Source organism: Scleropages formosus, chromosome 5 (genome assembly GCF_900964775.1).
Source record: "Scleropages formosus chromosome 5, fSclFor1.1, whole genome shotgun sequence".
NCBI classification, from domain to species: Eukaryota; Metazoa; Chordata; class Actinopteri; order Osteoglossiformes; family Osteoglossidae; genus Scleropages; species Scleropages formosus.
In genome coordinates, this window is record NC_041810.1 from 35,185,701 (window position 1) to 35,201,477 (window position 15,777).

A 15,777-nucleotide genomic window follows, 5' to 3' on the forward strand; every position below is an offset into this window, starting at 1 on the left:
AACGAACCTGGAAAGGATGCTGCCCTTCTCCAGACTGCTTCTGGGCACACAGAGCCCATGTTCAATTCCAGGCAATATAGGCTTTCACTCACAAGGCAGCTTAAAGTTTTCAATGAAAAATTGGTACAAATTTTGGAGGTTTAAAAACTTTTTCCTGGAGTCAGTGCACTTTTCTTTTATAGTGTTCAGTCTTCTCCTGGGTTTGTGTCGATAACATTTACTGTTGCATAGAGGCTACCCACTGAAGATGGAATAAATCCTTCTACTTCACTGGAACTCCAGGTCACCAAGTTTCATATAAAATGTTGGTAGTATCCAGTCCTACAGAGGTAATCTTAGATCAAAAACAGAATTAAAATAAATGGTTACAGACTATGAACTTTAATTTAAAATATATGTCTATTATAGTGAGGATTATTATTTTTCATCTTGTTTGCATTCCGTGTAACAGTGATTAATATTAAAGTACTTCTGAGTCTTGTTCCTCCACTCTAAAAGGTACAGTACTCAAACAGCAGGAGCTAACATGGCATATTTTATTTTCTTGAAAGATTACTTCTTCTTGTAGAAGGGGAAAAACTCTTGCAGAGACGTAGCAAAAATTAATCTAGGCAACTAGGCTGAGATCTCCAAGGGGAATATGGCCTGGCCTGGCCTGGGTAAAAACACAAAGGGGAAAAAAACACCCTGTTCTCATTTAAGTTTCCCAAATTAAAAAGCAGCAGGCAGCCTACAGCAGATATGAGGAGGGCTAAACTGATACATCCATTAATCACAAACATTGAAGCAACACATACAGCAGTGTCTCTCTTACACTTTTCATACAGGGCTGTCACAAAAAGTCAAACTGCTTTCTCAGGGTCCACAGGGTAACAGCTTGTCATGTATCCGAAAGAGCAAAATCATTAGCAGTAGGAACTATATACTGTAATCCCAAGCAAGGTGATCCACAAACTACTAGGTCTGGGACTGAGTGCCACATTGTGCAACTGGATCCTAGACTTCCTCACCAACAGACCCCAGCGTGTGCAGATTGGCAGAAATACCTCCTCCCCACTGATCCTCAACACTGGCACTCCACAAGGAAGTGTCCTGAGCCCAGTGCTCTACTCCTTGTTCACACCTGACTGTGTGGCCAGGCACAGCTCCAACACCATCACAAAGTTTGCTGATGATACCACCATTGTGGGTCTGATCACCAGCAACGATGAGACGGCCTACAGAGAGGAGGTGAGACTCCTGGCAGAGTGGTGCCAGGACAACAACCTGTCTCTCAATGTCAGTAAAACTAAGGAGTTGGTGATTGACTTCAGGAAACAGGATACGGCTCATGCACCCATCTACATAGGAGGGGACACTGTAGAAAGGGTCAACAGCTTCAAATTCCTAGGGGTCACCTTCACTGCCAAACTCACATGGACTGAGCACACAGCATCCATCATTAAAAAGGCCCATCAACATCTTTACTTCCTCAGGTCTCTGAAGAAAGTCAGGATGTCCACTACAGTCCTCGCCACTTTCTACAGGTGTGCTGTGGAGTCTGTCCTCACATGGTTTATCACATCCTGGTGTTGCAGCTGCTCCACACAGGACAAGAAAGCCCTACTGAGGGTGGTTAAAACAGCTCAGAAAATCATCGGCACACAGCTACCAGCAATACAGGACATCTACACCACACGCCATCTCAGAAAGGCAAAGCAAATAATGAAAGATCACAGCCACCCTGCATGGGCACTTTTCTCTATTTTCTGCTCTCTGGAAAGCGGCTTAGGTCTATTCGAACCCGCGCTGCTATGTTCAGGAACAGCTTTCACCACAGCGCTGTAAGAGTGTTCAACACACAGTAATGTGCAATATCAACAAAGATATTGGACTTTACACTGCCACTTTTTGCAGCTAGAATTTGCAATGATCCCTTTTAATTATTTTGGTTATTTATTGTTACTGGCATTATTTATCACTGTTTTGTAGTACTATCTATCGTGTTGTCTATAGTCTTTGGAGAAGCATTCAAGCAAGAATTTCATAGTACTTTGTACACAATACTTGCACTTATGGCAATAAACGTTGAACCTGAACTTGAACTATATTGTATATGGTGAGGGACACGTACACATGAAACCATGAAATTCAACTTCCCTGTTGTGTACATAAATGGGCCCCCAGAAGCTGAAATGCTGAAATAACTAATGAAAGATATCATACAGGCACCAATGGTTGTCTTCATATTAGTTACCATCAAACATCTGAGGAAAAAAAAAATTGAAATAGAACAGAACACTTTAGCCCTTCTTCATTTAATACAGATTATTGAATATAGTTATTACATTTCAATTTCCCATTTCAGCTGAGGAGGTGTGACCACAAGTACACAGTGCATTCACTGCACATGCAATCCCACGGCAGGTGGGTGCATGTGCTGCAAGCTTTGTCACGCAATGGAATCTCTCTGATGGAGAGGGGTACTCATACAACCACTCGCTGGGAACCATGAGATAAGGAGAACCTCAGCCACCTCTCACACAGAAGAAAAATGGCTTATGAGAGCCAGTGACTACAGTGGGTAAGACCATCAGGTAACAGTCTTATCCAAGGCTTTATAATTTACCAAAATTATGCCAAGCCAGAAAGGGTCCAGGGTGCATGACATCTTACAAGCTGGAGCACAGGCTACTGCATCAACCTAGATACCCACTCATCTCTATTACTTCTGAGCCCCAGTTATATTACACTTGACTGACATAACGCACATTTGCATGTTTACTCTGATTTTCCCAGTTTCTGGAAAGCATAGTCAACATTTCATCAGTGGTAAATTACAGGTTCACATAATATTTCATGTAAAGCTGGAAAAAGTTACTAGCTGCACCATAAAGGTAAGCCATTCATTTAGAACAGTTTATTTTGTACAGTAATGGCAAGAAATTTTATTGTGAAGCTATCTCCATCTGCTGGTAAGCCTGAGGAGAGTTCTTGCCAGTAGTTAATGAGGAAAGTGAGTCTTCTGTTTTCAGAGGATGTTACCTTGTAATATTATTGCTTTGTCACTCATTATAAGTAGCGTACAGTACTACCAGTTGGTGAATAAGGTGTGTGGGCTGATAACTACATAGAGTTCATTGGAAGTCACTCTGGAGAAAAGTGTCTGCTAAATGACAAAATGTTACATTATCATGGCCTTAAATATTTGTGATCATCCACTAAAGAAAATATTTCTAATATTCCAGTCTCTTTTTGTGTCTCAGGAGGCCAAACAGTTGTATAACAACTGCAGCAGCATCTGGTAAACTTGGAAACTGGGTGCTACCTGCTGAAGCTCCTACACTTTCTTTTCACTTTCTTCTTAAGCTGATCTTTGAAGTACACATTAACAAGGAGGATCTATGAGCAGGAGTTTCTTGCATGTGTGTCTCCACCAAGTGCTGCAAGATTGATTCAAATTATCATGTAGATTAAATAATAGCATATCTAGTAGAAGAAAATGAGATGCTTTGTTCAACCAAATATTTCAGTAAGGAGCTTCTGGTGTGCACTATAGCAATGAAATACATTTCCTTGTTAAATATGTAAAGGTAATCAAAATACAACTTTTTCAAAATTATGTATCTCAGATGGTTTAACAGGAATATAACAGGAGACAAATCACGTATTTTGTAAATGAGTTCAATGGTTGAATGAACAATTAAACAATGGACAATCAAATATTGTATTTAAGCATAAACACAAATGGGTACTGTTGGTCTCCTACTTGTAAACTTAATCGGGAGCGAAAATGCGTTTATTATTGGAAGAGTTCAGCAATCGAATGCAACACGGACTGGGTGAGGGGCTAATAAATTCAATGTACAGGTACACACGTAATGCAATAACCTCTCTGGCTTGGGATTCCTTTTTTGACATACACCTGACACGAAAGTCATAAGTACCCAATATAAGGAATTTCAGGAATGTGTACCCAAAGTACCATCAGCACATCTCCTGTCCCACTAGAGGCACAAACACCCTTGACCACTGCTACACTTCACACAAAGGTGCATACTGCTCCCTGCTGTGTCCGCACTTCGGGCAGTCAGATCACACCTCGATCCTGCTGCTCCCGGTCTACAAGCAGAAACTGAAGCGAGAGGAGCCTGTGACGCACACTGTGCAGCGCTGGACACCAGAAGTGGAGGAAAGGCTGCAGAATTGCTTTGACTCCGTGGACTGGGACATGTTCAGAAACTCATCCTCCAATCTGGACGAGTATGCCACAGTGGTCACAAACTTCATCGGGTACTGTGCAAGTGTCTGCATACCTCATAAAACAGTCCGCTCATCCCCTAACCAAAAACTGTGGATTACCGCCAAAATCCGAAATAAGATCCACACACGTACCTGCGTGTTTCAGTCTGGAGACACGGACGCGTACAAGAAGTGTAAGAACGAGCTCCGCAAAGCCATCGCGAAACAGGAATATAGCAGGAAGGTGGAATCAGAGTTTAACTGCACTCAAGACACACATAGGCTGTGGCAGGGAATCCAAACTTTAACAGATTATAAACCACAGACATGGACATTGATAGGTGTCCCTGTGTCTCTCCCTGACGGACTGAACACGTTTTATGGCCGTTTCGAGTTCCCGAACAAAGAGCCTCCGGTGCGAATTCCCACGGTGCTACATGATAACGCCAGTCTCACCGTCTCTGTAGCACAGGTGAGAAAAACCTTCAGCCGTGTCAACATCCGCAAAGCTGCTGGTCCGGACGGAATTTCAGGGCGAGTTTTAAAAACATGCAGTGAGCAACTGGCTACTGTCTTCACGGACATATTTAACACCTCCTTAAAAAGCTCAGCTGTACCCACCAGCTTCAAAAACACCACCATCACCCCCCGTTCCTAAGAAAAACAAAGCGAGCTGCCTTAATGACTATTGCCCAGTGGCACTGACCCCCACTGCAATGAAATGCTTTGAGAGGCTGGTGCTGGGACACATTAAGGACACCATCCCAGACACTTTGGACCCACTGCAGTTTGCCTACCGCCACAAAAGATCCAATGAAGACGCAATATCACACACACTTCACACCACTCTGGCTCACCTGGACAATAAAAACTGCTATGCAAGGCTATTATTTGTGGACTATAGCTCGGCATTAAACACTCTCATCCCAATCAAGCTGATCCACAAACTACTAGGTCTGGGACTGAGTGCCACATTGTGCAACTGGATCCTAGACTTCCTCACCAACAGACCCCAGCGTGTGCAGATTGGCAGAAATACCTCCTCCCCACTGATCCTCAACACTGGCACTCCACAAGGAAGTGTCCTGAGCCCAGTGCTCTACTCCTTGTTCACACCTGACTGTGTGGCCAGGCACAGCTCCAACACCATCACAAAGTTTGCTGATGATACCACCATTGTGGGTCTGATCACCAGCAACGACGAGACAGCCTAGAGAGAGGAGGTGAGGCTCCTGGCAGAGTGGTGCCAGGACAACAACCTGTCTCTCAATGTCAGTAAAACTAAGGAGTTGGTGATTGACTTCAGGAAACAGGATACGGCTCATGCACCCATCTACATAGGAGGGGACACTGTAAAAAGGGTCAACAGCTTCAAATTCCTAGGGGTCACCCTCACTGCCAAACTCACATGGACTGAGCACACAGCATCAACCATCAAAAAGGCCCATCAGCGTCTCCACTTCCTCAGGCATTTGAAGAAAGCTCGGACGTCCACTACAGTCCTCACCACTTTCTACAGCTGTGCTGTGGAGTCCATTCTCACAGGGTGTATCACATCCTGGTGTGTCAGCTGTTCCATACAGGACAAGAAAGCCCTGCAAAGGGTAGTCAAAACAGCTCAGGAAATTATCGGTACACAGTTATTACTTTCAAAGTTATTTATCGTTATCGCTATTGCATTACTCACTGTCATTGTCACTGTTTTGTGCAGTATTTGTATTGTCTTTGTCTTGTCCATAGTCTGTGAAGAAGTATTCAAGAAGAATTTCATGATACTTGTACACGACACTTGTACCTATGACAATAAACTTGAAACCTGAAACTAAGGGGTGCTAATGAGAAATAACATCCATCCATCTTCTTGCCCGCTTGTCCTTCTAGGGTCACGGTGGCAACAGGGAGAGCAGAGAGGCCTAGCCACCCCTATCCCCTGCGACTTCCTCCAGCTCAGCCCGGGGATTCCCAGCCATTCCCAGACCAACTCCAGTGGGTCCTGGGCCAACCTCAGGGCTTCATCCCAGTTGGCCATGCCTGGTATAATTCCAAAGGGAGGCACCCAGGAGGCATTCTTATCAGATGCCTGAACCACCTTAACTGCCCCTCTCAATGCGGAGGAGTAGCAGCTCTACTCCCTGATGTCCGAACTCCTCACCCTGTCACGGAGAGCGAGTCTCAACACCCTGCATAGAAAACTCATTTCAGCTGCTTCTATCTGTGATCTTATTCTTTTGGTCATTACCCAGAGTTCATGACCATAGGTGAGGGTACGGACATAGATCAACCGGTAAATAGAGAGCTTTTCCTTATGACTCAGCTCCCTCTTCACCACTACAGTCCGGTACAGCGACCGCATTACTGCTGCTGCTGCTGCTCCCAGTCTGTGGCCAATCTCATGCTCCCTTCTCCCCTCACTCGTGAACAAAACCCCAAGGTACTTAAACTCCTCCACCTGGGGCAAATTCTCTCCCCTTACCTGGAGGGGGCATGCCATCCTTTTCTGTGATAAAACCGTGGACTCAAGACTTGAAGGTGCTGATCCTTATACCAACCGCTTTACACTCAGCTGCAAACTGTTCCAGTGCGTGTTGGAAGCAACCATGTGACGGTGCCAAAAGGACAATATCATTTGCAAAAAGCAGAGACGTCACCTTCCAACACCCACATAGAATGCCTTCCTGACCTCAACTGGGCCTTGATATCCTGTCCATGAAAACCACAAACAGGAGTGAAGACAAGGCACACCCTTGGTGGAGTCCAACACTCACAGTGAATGGGCTTGACTTAATGTCGAATATGCAGACACAGCTCTCACTCCGTGTGTACAGAGACCGAACGGCCTGCAGAAGTGGCCCCGGCACCCCATACTCCCTAAGCACTTCTCACAGAATTTCTCTGGGAACACGGTCATAGGCCTTCTCCAAGTCCACAAAACACATGTAGACTGGATTAGCGAACTCCAATACTCCCTCAATTATCTGCGAGAGAGTAAAAAGCTGGTCCACTGTTCCACAGTCAGGACGGAACCTGGATTGTTCCCTTCAATCTGAGGTTCAGCTATCAGCCAGTACCTCCTTTCCAGCATATTGGCATAGACTTTCCCAGGGAGACTGAGAAGTGTGATACCCCAATAGTTGGCACACACTCTCCGGTCCCCTTTCTTAAAGATAGGGACCACTGCCCCAGTTTGCCAATCCAAAGGCACTGTCCCCGAGGTCCATGCAACTTTGCAGAGGCGTGTCAGCCAGGACAGCCCTATAACATCCAGGGCCTTAAGCAATTCTGTGCGAAGGTGATACACCCCTGGTGCTTTGCCACTGTGGAGCTTTCCAACTACCTCAATGACTTCCACCAGGGAAATGGACTCTGATAGCCTGGAAGCCTCTGACACGACTCCTGTAAGGGAGGCATACGTCTCGAGTTCAAGAGTTCCTCAAAGTGCTCCTTCCACTAACCGACAAGGTCCTCATTAGAAGGCTGAGTTTCTCCACTCTTGCTGAGCACAGCCTGAGCGAAGCTCCTCCAATCCCTCCTGAGCTGCTGGATGGTTCTCCAAAACCTCTTTGAGGCTGACCAACTGTCATTTTCCATAGCCTCTCCAAACTCCTCCCATGCTCTGGATTTAGCTTCTGCAACTGCAGCCGCTGCCACCTTTTTTGCCTGCTGGTACCTATCTGCCAAGTCAGGAGTCCCCAGAGCCAACCAGGCCCTAAAGGCCTCCTCCTTCAGTTTGATGGCATCCATCACCACCAGTGTCCACCAGCAGGTTCTTGGCACCAACAAGCTTTTGGCTACAGCTGTGCCGGGCTGCTTCCACAATGGTGGTTTTGAACAGGGTCCATTCAGACTCCATGTCCCCTACTTCCTCCAGGACACAGGAGAAGCTCTCCCAGAGGTGTGAGTTAAAATCATTCCGGAGAAGGTCCTCCGACCGTCGTTCCCAGCATACCCTCACTAAACATTTGGGTCTACTGGGTCTGTCCATCAGTTTTCCCCGCCATCTGATCCAGCTCACCACCAGATGGCGAACAGTTAACAGCTCAGCACCTCTCTTCACCTAAGTGTCCAGAACATGTAGCCTCAAGTCAGATGAAACGACTACAAAATCGATCATTGACCTTTGGCCCAAAGAGCTCTGGTACCAAGCAAACTTATAGGCATCCTATTTTTTTTCCACAAGGAGGAAATAAAAACAATTATAAGTAATGTAAAAAAATATAAATTGTTATTTACCTTGATCTCCAGCTATCTGCTTCCCCACTCTTTCGAAAACTAAAAGGCAAAGCTCACTGTTTGCAATTGGTATCTGTCAGCACATTGAGTAAAGCTTTGGCATGATACTCAAGAGCAATACGGTCACTCTCATTATGAAAAACAAATACTAAGTAGTCCTCAGAAAAGCTAGGGGCCCACTATATTACTTAGACCAAAGATATTACTTTAATAATTGAAATTCACCATCATTTGATATGTTATTAAATACTAACTGGGAAATCTACTTCCTGTTTATCTAAATGTCAATGAAAAATCTGACTTAAGACCAAGAGTATTCCATAACGATAGTCCAGTGAAGACCCCAGATATTGCTGAATATCTTTCCAGGCTAGAATAGTGCAGATTTTCTGGTACAGAGTAAATCTAATAGAATTTCTAAAGCATTTACAGATTGTTACACAGTTGGATGGACTTACAAATACTTGAGGACTTGCTGTCTTCCAGTTTCAATTGCCTTTGAAATTTTAGGTACAAGTGTATACGAGTCCAAATTAAATGTGGCAAAGCCAGATCCGTGGCAGCCTCTGGCCAAGCATTGCATCATGAACATTGTTTTGAATAATCCCACCCTGTTGATGAACACGATTTGGCCACACTGATTCTAAAAACAAAATCGACTTACTGCCCCTATCAAGCTACCTAATTCTACAATTACCTTATTAAACCAGTACTCAGCATAATTAATACTTCTCTGTCATTTGAACCTTATTTGAACCTTATCATGAAGAAGAGATTGGAGTTCTGGCCTCCAATTCCATTGCCAGTCATACCAAACCAGTTTTGGCAGCTACAATGAAAGACATATCTGGCCAAATGACAACAGGTAAAATGAGCCATGGAAGAGTTCCGAAAGATCTGTTTGAAAGAACAAACTGTATGAAAGCTAAACTAGCAAAGATTTATCATGTCAATATTGGACTAAGAAATACTTCTCTTCCTTTGCAGCTACAGAACTCCACTCGTTTGGACAGCAAATCTTTCTGTAGGGAAATTTGAGAAAATGTAGACCTTGATATTATCTATCAAGATAATGAGTAGCCTACAATTTCTGCCATTACTGTATGACACAGTGCTAAAGCTATGCTGTGGGGTCTAATGAAGTCCTCTTTACAGAAAAAAACAAAAAAATATTAGAATCAGAAGTAAAGCACCCACAGCAAAAACATAAACAATCACCAAATCAAGAGACATGGAACCAACTAAGGTAAAGACCAAACTCCAGCTGGTCCAACATCGACTTTCACTTCGGAGTTTTTGTTCCTTTTTTCCGTGGCCAGTAGACATACTTATAGCTTTACTAAATGCATGGATATTGTATTACTCTAGCATACAGGTGGTCCCCAATTTACGATGGCTTGACTTACGATTTTTTCGACTTTATGATGGCGAGCTGGTAATAGACATTCAATAGAAACCGTACTTCGATTTCTGAATTTTGATTTTTTCCTGGGCAAGCAATACACGGAATGATACTCTTTCATGATGCTGAGCAGCGATAGAGATCCACATCTCGCAGTCTGCCATGCAGGAGTGTATAAAGCGTATTAAATGCATTTTCGACTTATGATGGGTAACCCCGTAATGTAACCCCATTGTAAATCGGGGAGCACCTGTATAGTTAACTTTCTTATTTGTTAATTTGTCTTAGCTCTTTGTTCAATACTCTGTGTCACTGTATGAGAAGAGTGCTCTGTAAAAATACTTTGAATTGAGTGGGTTCATGAAAACCAGGTGAAATACCTCCCGTCAGAAGATCTGAACCTTTATGGTAAGTTCAAGTTCAGAGTAGAAAGTATATTTTCACCTCCTCATTCTTCACAGAACTGGAAGCTTTTTTTAATTGAAGAATGGTACATGGTACGCCAGCTGCACGAGAGAAGACCAGAAGACTTTGTAACAGGTCATCCGGACGGCTCAAAACATCAGCACACATCTACCAGCAGTCGAAGAAAATAAAATGCAGTCACTGGCAGACATTTACATTTATATGATGCTTTGCTTCAAAGCGACTTACAATGTTAAGGTACTTAAAATTATTTACCTATTTATACAACTAAGAAATTTCCTGGATCAATGTAGGGTAAGTACCTTGCTCAGGGGTGCTATAGCGGGAGATGGGATTCAAACCTGTAACCAAAGGCAGCAGCTTTAACCACTAAGCTACCAGGTGCCTCAGACAAAGACAGTAAGAAATGTGGGTGCCTTGCAGCAGTGCAGCCAGCTGACATTATTGCAGCGTACACAGCGCAGTCATCATCAGATGATGCAAACATCTCAAATACATTCCTCAAAAACAATATAACAAGGTTGACGGGATGACTGTCGTAGGTCGCATCAGTTGTAAATTGAGGATCAACTGTATCTACACCAAAAATTACTATGTAATGACATTTTACCAAAACTTAAGTAACGGTAAAGTAACACGTTACTACCCTCCTCTGATGGTAAAGTCACTTTGGAGAATGTCAGCTAAATTAAATAGGAATCCTAGTTGCGATACCAGAATTACACATTTATCAATATAGAAAAGTGATCTGGATGAATGTTTCAACACATTTTAATCAACATCTTGATGAATAAAATTTGTTAGTCATTTTAACGAGTTGACAAAAACTGAAGTATTCGTGGGCACAACTATTTATATAAACTAATAATGAAAGAAACCAAACAGCAATCAGGTTTATTTTTATTTTCAAGAAAATCAACTAAATATTATTTCTAGATATTTCATCCCTTAAGAGACTGGATCATGCAGTCTTGGAATCCTTATTATACATAGTAGATTAGCTTTTTTTTTTTTTTAATTAAATTAATTAAACTCTGTAACCACATACTATTTATAAATTTGAAGTCAACTAAGTTAAGCATCCATATTGGTCACTGAATTAACTGAATTTAATTCTTTTGTTCAATGTGTCGCTGCTGGCTTCTTCCCGGTCTCGTTTGTCACTGCCCATCCCTGGTACAGGAATAATTGTACCCATCAACATTGGGTCAGGCAACCCTTTCATGTTGAGTGGCTCCACACAAGTTGCTTTCCCTTGTCTCTGATCCCGCCTCTCGCGCTTCTCCCGTCTGTCCTCCATTTCACCAATGTCCTCAGCAAACAAGGTTTTGAGTGAGGGCACCAGCATTGGTAGGATGCCAAAGTCAGTGAAGTGGACCTGTGAGCAGAAGTGGAAGATGGTTAAGGTACTCTAACACCCATCAAGAAGTGGAATACAAATAAAACACTTACATGATTTCAAATATGAATCTTAAATAGCCCTGGTATGTAGTAAGAGAATATTCAAATAGTCTTTAACGATACTGACAGTTATAATGACACCCGAGATCGAAATGACTAAGAGGAGGGAGAAAAGAAAGAGTCCAAAGTTGACTTGTAAAACAAAAACTCCAATTACATTCCCCAGCCCTCTCCCCATCAGTAAACCTATTAGTCACCAAGTTATGGGTGCCTAATGGGTAACCCACCTAACCCTAAACATCCCCTACTGCCCTTCACCCCACAACCTACCTTACATTAAAAAGACAGTAAACCCCCAAAACAACTAAAAAGCACAGTAAGAGAGTCCATAATAAGCAAATATGAAATAAACAAGGAGGGCATTGAGCTCGCGCAAATACTTAAAAAATATTCCACATGGAAATGATTAAAAGCAATGCTTTTCTTCGCTGCAGATTTTTCAAAGTCTTCGTTTCAGAGAGATACATCGAACCAGAACACTCCACAGATGAGCATTTAGCGTAGGGAGTATAGTGCCAGCACACTGGCAAAATCTCAACGGGTGGAAAATCCACCCAGGAAAAGAACTGTTCCACAGGAATTGTATATCCTATATATGTGTGATATGTGTGTGTGTATGTATTGCAGCATATCCCTGTATATCCCTGAAACACTGAGGTAAGCCATCAATTTGATTGTCCACTTCGTCCAGTTTCACTTAATACAACTCAGATTTCTGCTTTTGATTCAGCTTGTGATTTTCCCAAATCATTCAAAGCAGAGATTCCATGTTTAGTCCCAACAGTTAGGTTTTTTCAAGCTGTTCACAAATTGGTTTCAGTGGCAACAGAGAATAAATGTTTAATTTGGCTTTGACATCATCCAGCTTTGAGAGCTTAGCTTCCATAATGTACTTGGTTGGGCATCTTTTACAATGCTCTATCACTCACTTGGCCAAGTGTTTCTCATCCAAGCTACAAGACCTTCATGTGAAAGTGAACTGGTACACCTGGCAATGGAATGGGTGGCCAGAGCCCCTGCCTCTTCTTCCTTATCAAAAGATTGCAATGTATCCATGTCAAGCTTCTCTGGGTACATGCTCTTAGTTAATTAATCCTTCTCCCTTTCTGAATTTGTGTTGTGGGGCAAGAAAGGGGGGATAATCCTTGTCTTGAAAAAGACATGTTGAGTTCTGTTAATTGTGGCTAACTAAAATCAATATTGGTAGAAATATACCATACAATGTAAAAAAAAATATAATGTGGACTCCAGGAGTCCACAATTTAGCGGTCATCATAGGAAACGGCCAGGTGACCAAGCATTTAGTTTTTCCAAATTTACAGCTGGACAGCACTGGTTCATAGAAACAAAGACAGAAAAGGTTCACAGAGGAACTGCAAATACATGTGCATACATAAAACCACAAATTCACACGGGTGCAAATACAAATGCAATTAAACTTTTTATATCTCTTCAGGTTCATACTGCAGGTGATCAAACAGCACACATCCCTGTATTACATATTCAGCAGTGATTTGCTCACCTTCATGTGATCAAATGAGATCCCCACCCGATCACCAGAATCTGCACTGATGAGGGGGATCTTGGGATACCTCTGGCTGAAGTGGTTCAACATGATGAATTTGGCATTCATCTTCATCCCAATATCAATGGCTTGTGAGATTGTGCTGTAATCAGAACAGCAGGCATGACTGAGTGCTCAGAAATCAAAAGAAAAAGCTCTTTTCCTCTCAATATATTATTTATATGTAAATGACTGGCAAGTTCGTCATGATATAAATCTACAAACCCGACGTTACACTTTAGTATTTCTACTTCATTACACCTCTAGACACAATCCAAAAATGTGAGCAATTTATGAAAAACAGGGAATCTAAAAGAATTCAATGTGAAAACATAAGACCACTTTATCTGTACATTTACATTTATTCATTTAGCAGATGCTTTTCTCTAAAGCGACAGACATCTCAAGTACAAAAGCTATGGTATAAATTAGGAGCACCTATGCCGTTTCTGTTTGGCTTCCTCCTCCATTCCATCCTCTAGTGTAGCTTCGTGAATCAGCAATGTTGCGTTTTTCCCTTAGGAAACACACAATCACTCTATGTAACATGGAATTTGTGAAGGATTTCCAAGGTTTGCTAGTAACTATCACTTTATCCATTCAAATCATTTTAGTGAATAACTTAACTGAAAGGACACCCATGTCTGTATCATGCATTCATCTTCAGAGATTTCAGCAAATTATTTTTATAGAGCGCTCTTCTAAGACAGTGACACAGAGCACTGAACAAAGGCATAAGACTACAAATTACTGCAATAATCATACAGTAATTAAATTCATAAACAAGCCTACTGGCCACAGAGGAAAGGAACCAAAAAAAAACCCAAACAAAAGGCAGGGGAGGAAAAAACCCCTGAGGGTCAGTGGCTCCACAGCCCTCCTGGGCATTCTAGACTAAAAAGGCTTAAGTCTATTTATAACATTTTAGCTAAGTGGTAATAACTTGATGAAAAATAAATGTTAACAGCATAAAGGTCTGACAACATTTAACTAAATAAAAACTAAATTTTTTCCCCTGGGGGGGGACTTTGGTGCTGTGACATAGCCCACTTGTCATGAAGACCTCAGTAGCATTCATACCCATTTGAACCAGGGCTTCACATGGGACAGTGTCCCCAGAAAAGACCACCTTCCAGCCAGCTTGGTGGGAGAGGCTGCAGGCAAAGGAGCCCTTGCAGTGTGGCACTACACATGTCTGGAACTGGGATGGACAAAAGACGAGGTTCAAAAGCAGAGAGGAACATTTCCAGGTATACAAACAATGCACATAATATGCCTTGCAGAAAAGACTCGAGACAATCTCATTAGACACGTATTATTTCATGCCGATACTTTGTTTGCAAATTCATTGTCTCATTTACACAGTTGAACATCTTGAGCTCCAGCTGGTTTGTGAAGTGCCCAATTTCAGGCCGTGAGGTCTTTTTTATATTAAGGTTGCAAGAACAGAGAAATTTTGTAAGATCAGGACACGGACAACTTCAACTCGCATTTTCTCCTCAGTAGCTTCATGACTCGAATGAGAAGTACAGAATGATGAATGCTAAAAACACTCTTTGCTCTGCAATGTATACCTTCTCCAGGTCCAACTTCTTCAGAAGAGACTGGATTAGAGATTCTGTCTTGTGACTGGGTGTATCAGCTCCCGCAGTCAGAAAGCGAGAGGGAATAATGCTAAAAAAAAAAAAAAAACCATGAACATGCCAATACACAGAATATCATGCAAAGCTCACCTTAGAATTTGCAAGAAAAAAATCATAAAAAAATTCAGAAAAAATTATTACAGCTCAAAATTTGAAGACAGAAATAAAAAAAAATCCAAAACGTTCATTCATAGGTTGCCTATGAGAACTTTGGAATTAATATTTTCCCCGGGTGGAATACATCACCTATACATATTTTTATGAACATGAATAGTAAAACAAACAAGTAAAAGAAAAATTGAATTGTATGACTTAATACTGAAATTATTAAAAATGGTACCATGAACTGTCTAGGAGAGGGTCAATTTTGGATGTACAGTGTCACATTTGGACTTTAACTTGTAAACCAAATGAGAAGCATTTTTGGAAAGCTCAGAAACAAGGGTAGGGTCAGAACTGGCATCACATATTTCTCAGTGCCCTCTCATATACTTTTTTCAGTCTTCTCGTGCCCAGAACAAAACACCTGTGATCATTTGTTACCACCAATTAAAGCTTTTGCATTTTATTATCAAAACAGCAGAACAAACTACGCCAGTACTAGAAACAACTTTTTCCTTCACCATGATCCATTGTGCTTAATCGTTTCTGACTTGTTTTTTAATGTAATTTTTCTTTTCTATTTATCCTTCTCTGCCTTTTTCAACCTCTGAGGCTTTTTCATACCTTTCCTTGTGCACTTACACGATACGATCACAAAATCGCGGATTGTCTTATACTGCCCCAAGGAGGTGCTGTGTCACTTCTGGCACCAGATGCTTTTCTCCACA

The 15,777-nt window shown here is 42.1% G+C and overlaps 1 protein-coding gene across 2 annotated transcripts in view; it reads right to left on the reverse strand.

Moving 5' to 3' along the window:
- Positions 1-11,128: 11,128 nt before the first annotated feature.
- elac2 (elaC ribonuclease Z 2) overlaps positions 11,129-15,777 on the reverse strand; it is a 30,675-nt gene continuing 26,026 nt past the window's right edge. For both annotated transcript variants that reach the window (XM_018734390.2, XM_018734389.2), the window contains exons 20-24: positions 14,879-14,978; positions 14,385-14,505; positions 13,743-13,821; positions 13,263-13,407; positions 11,129-11,657 (exon numbers count right to left, since the gene is read on the reverse strand). In XM_018734390.2, coding sequence (XP_018589906.1) covers positions 11,379-11,657; positions 13,263-13,407; positions 13,743-13,821; positions 14,385-14,505; positions 14,879-14,978 — 724 coding nt within the window. In that variant the 3' untranslated portion in view covers positions 11,129-11,378. The remainder of the gene's footprint in view (positions 11,658-13,262; positions 13,408-13,742; positions 13,822-14,384; positions 14,506-14,878; positions 14,979-15,777) is intronic.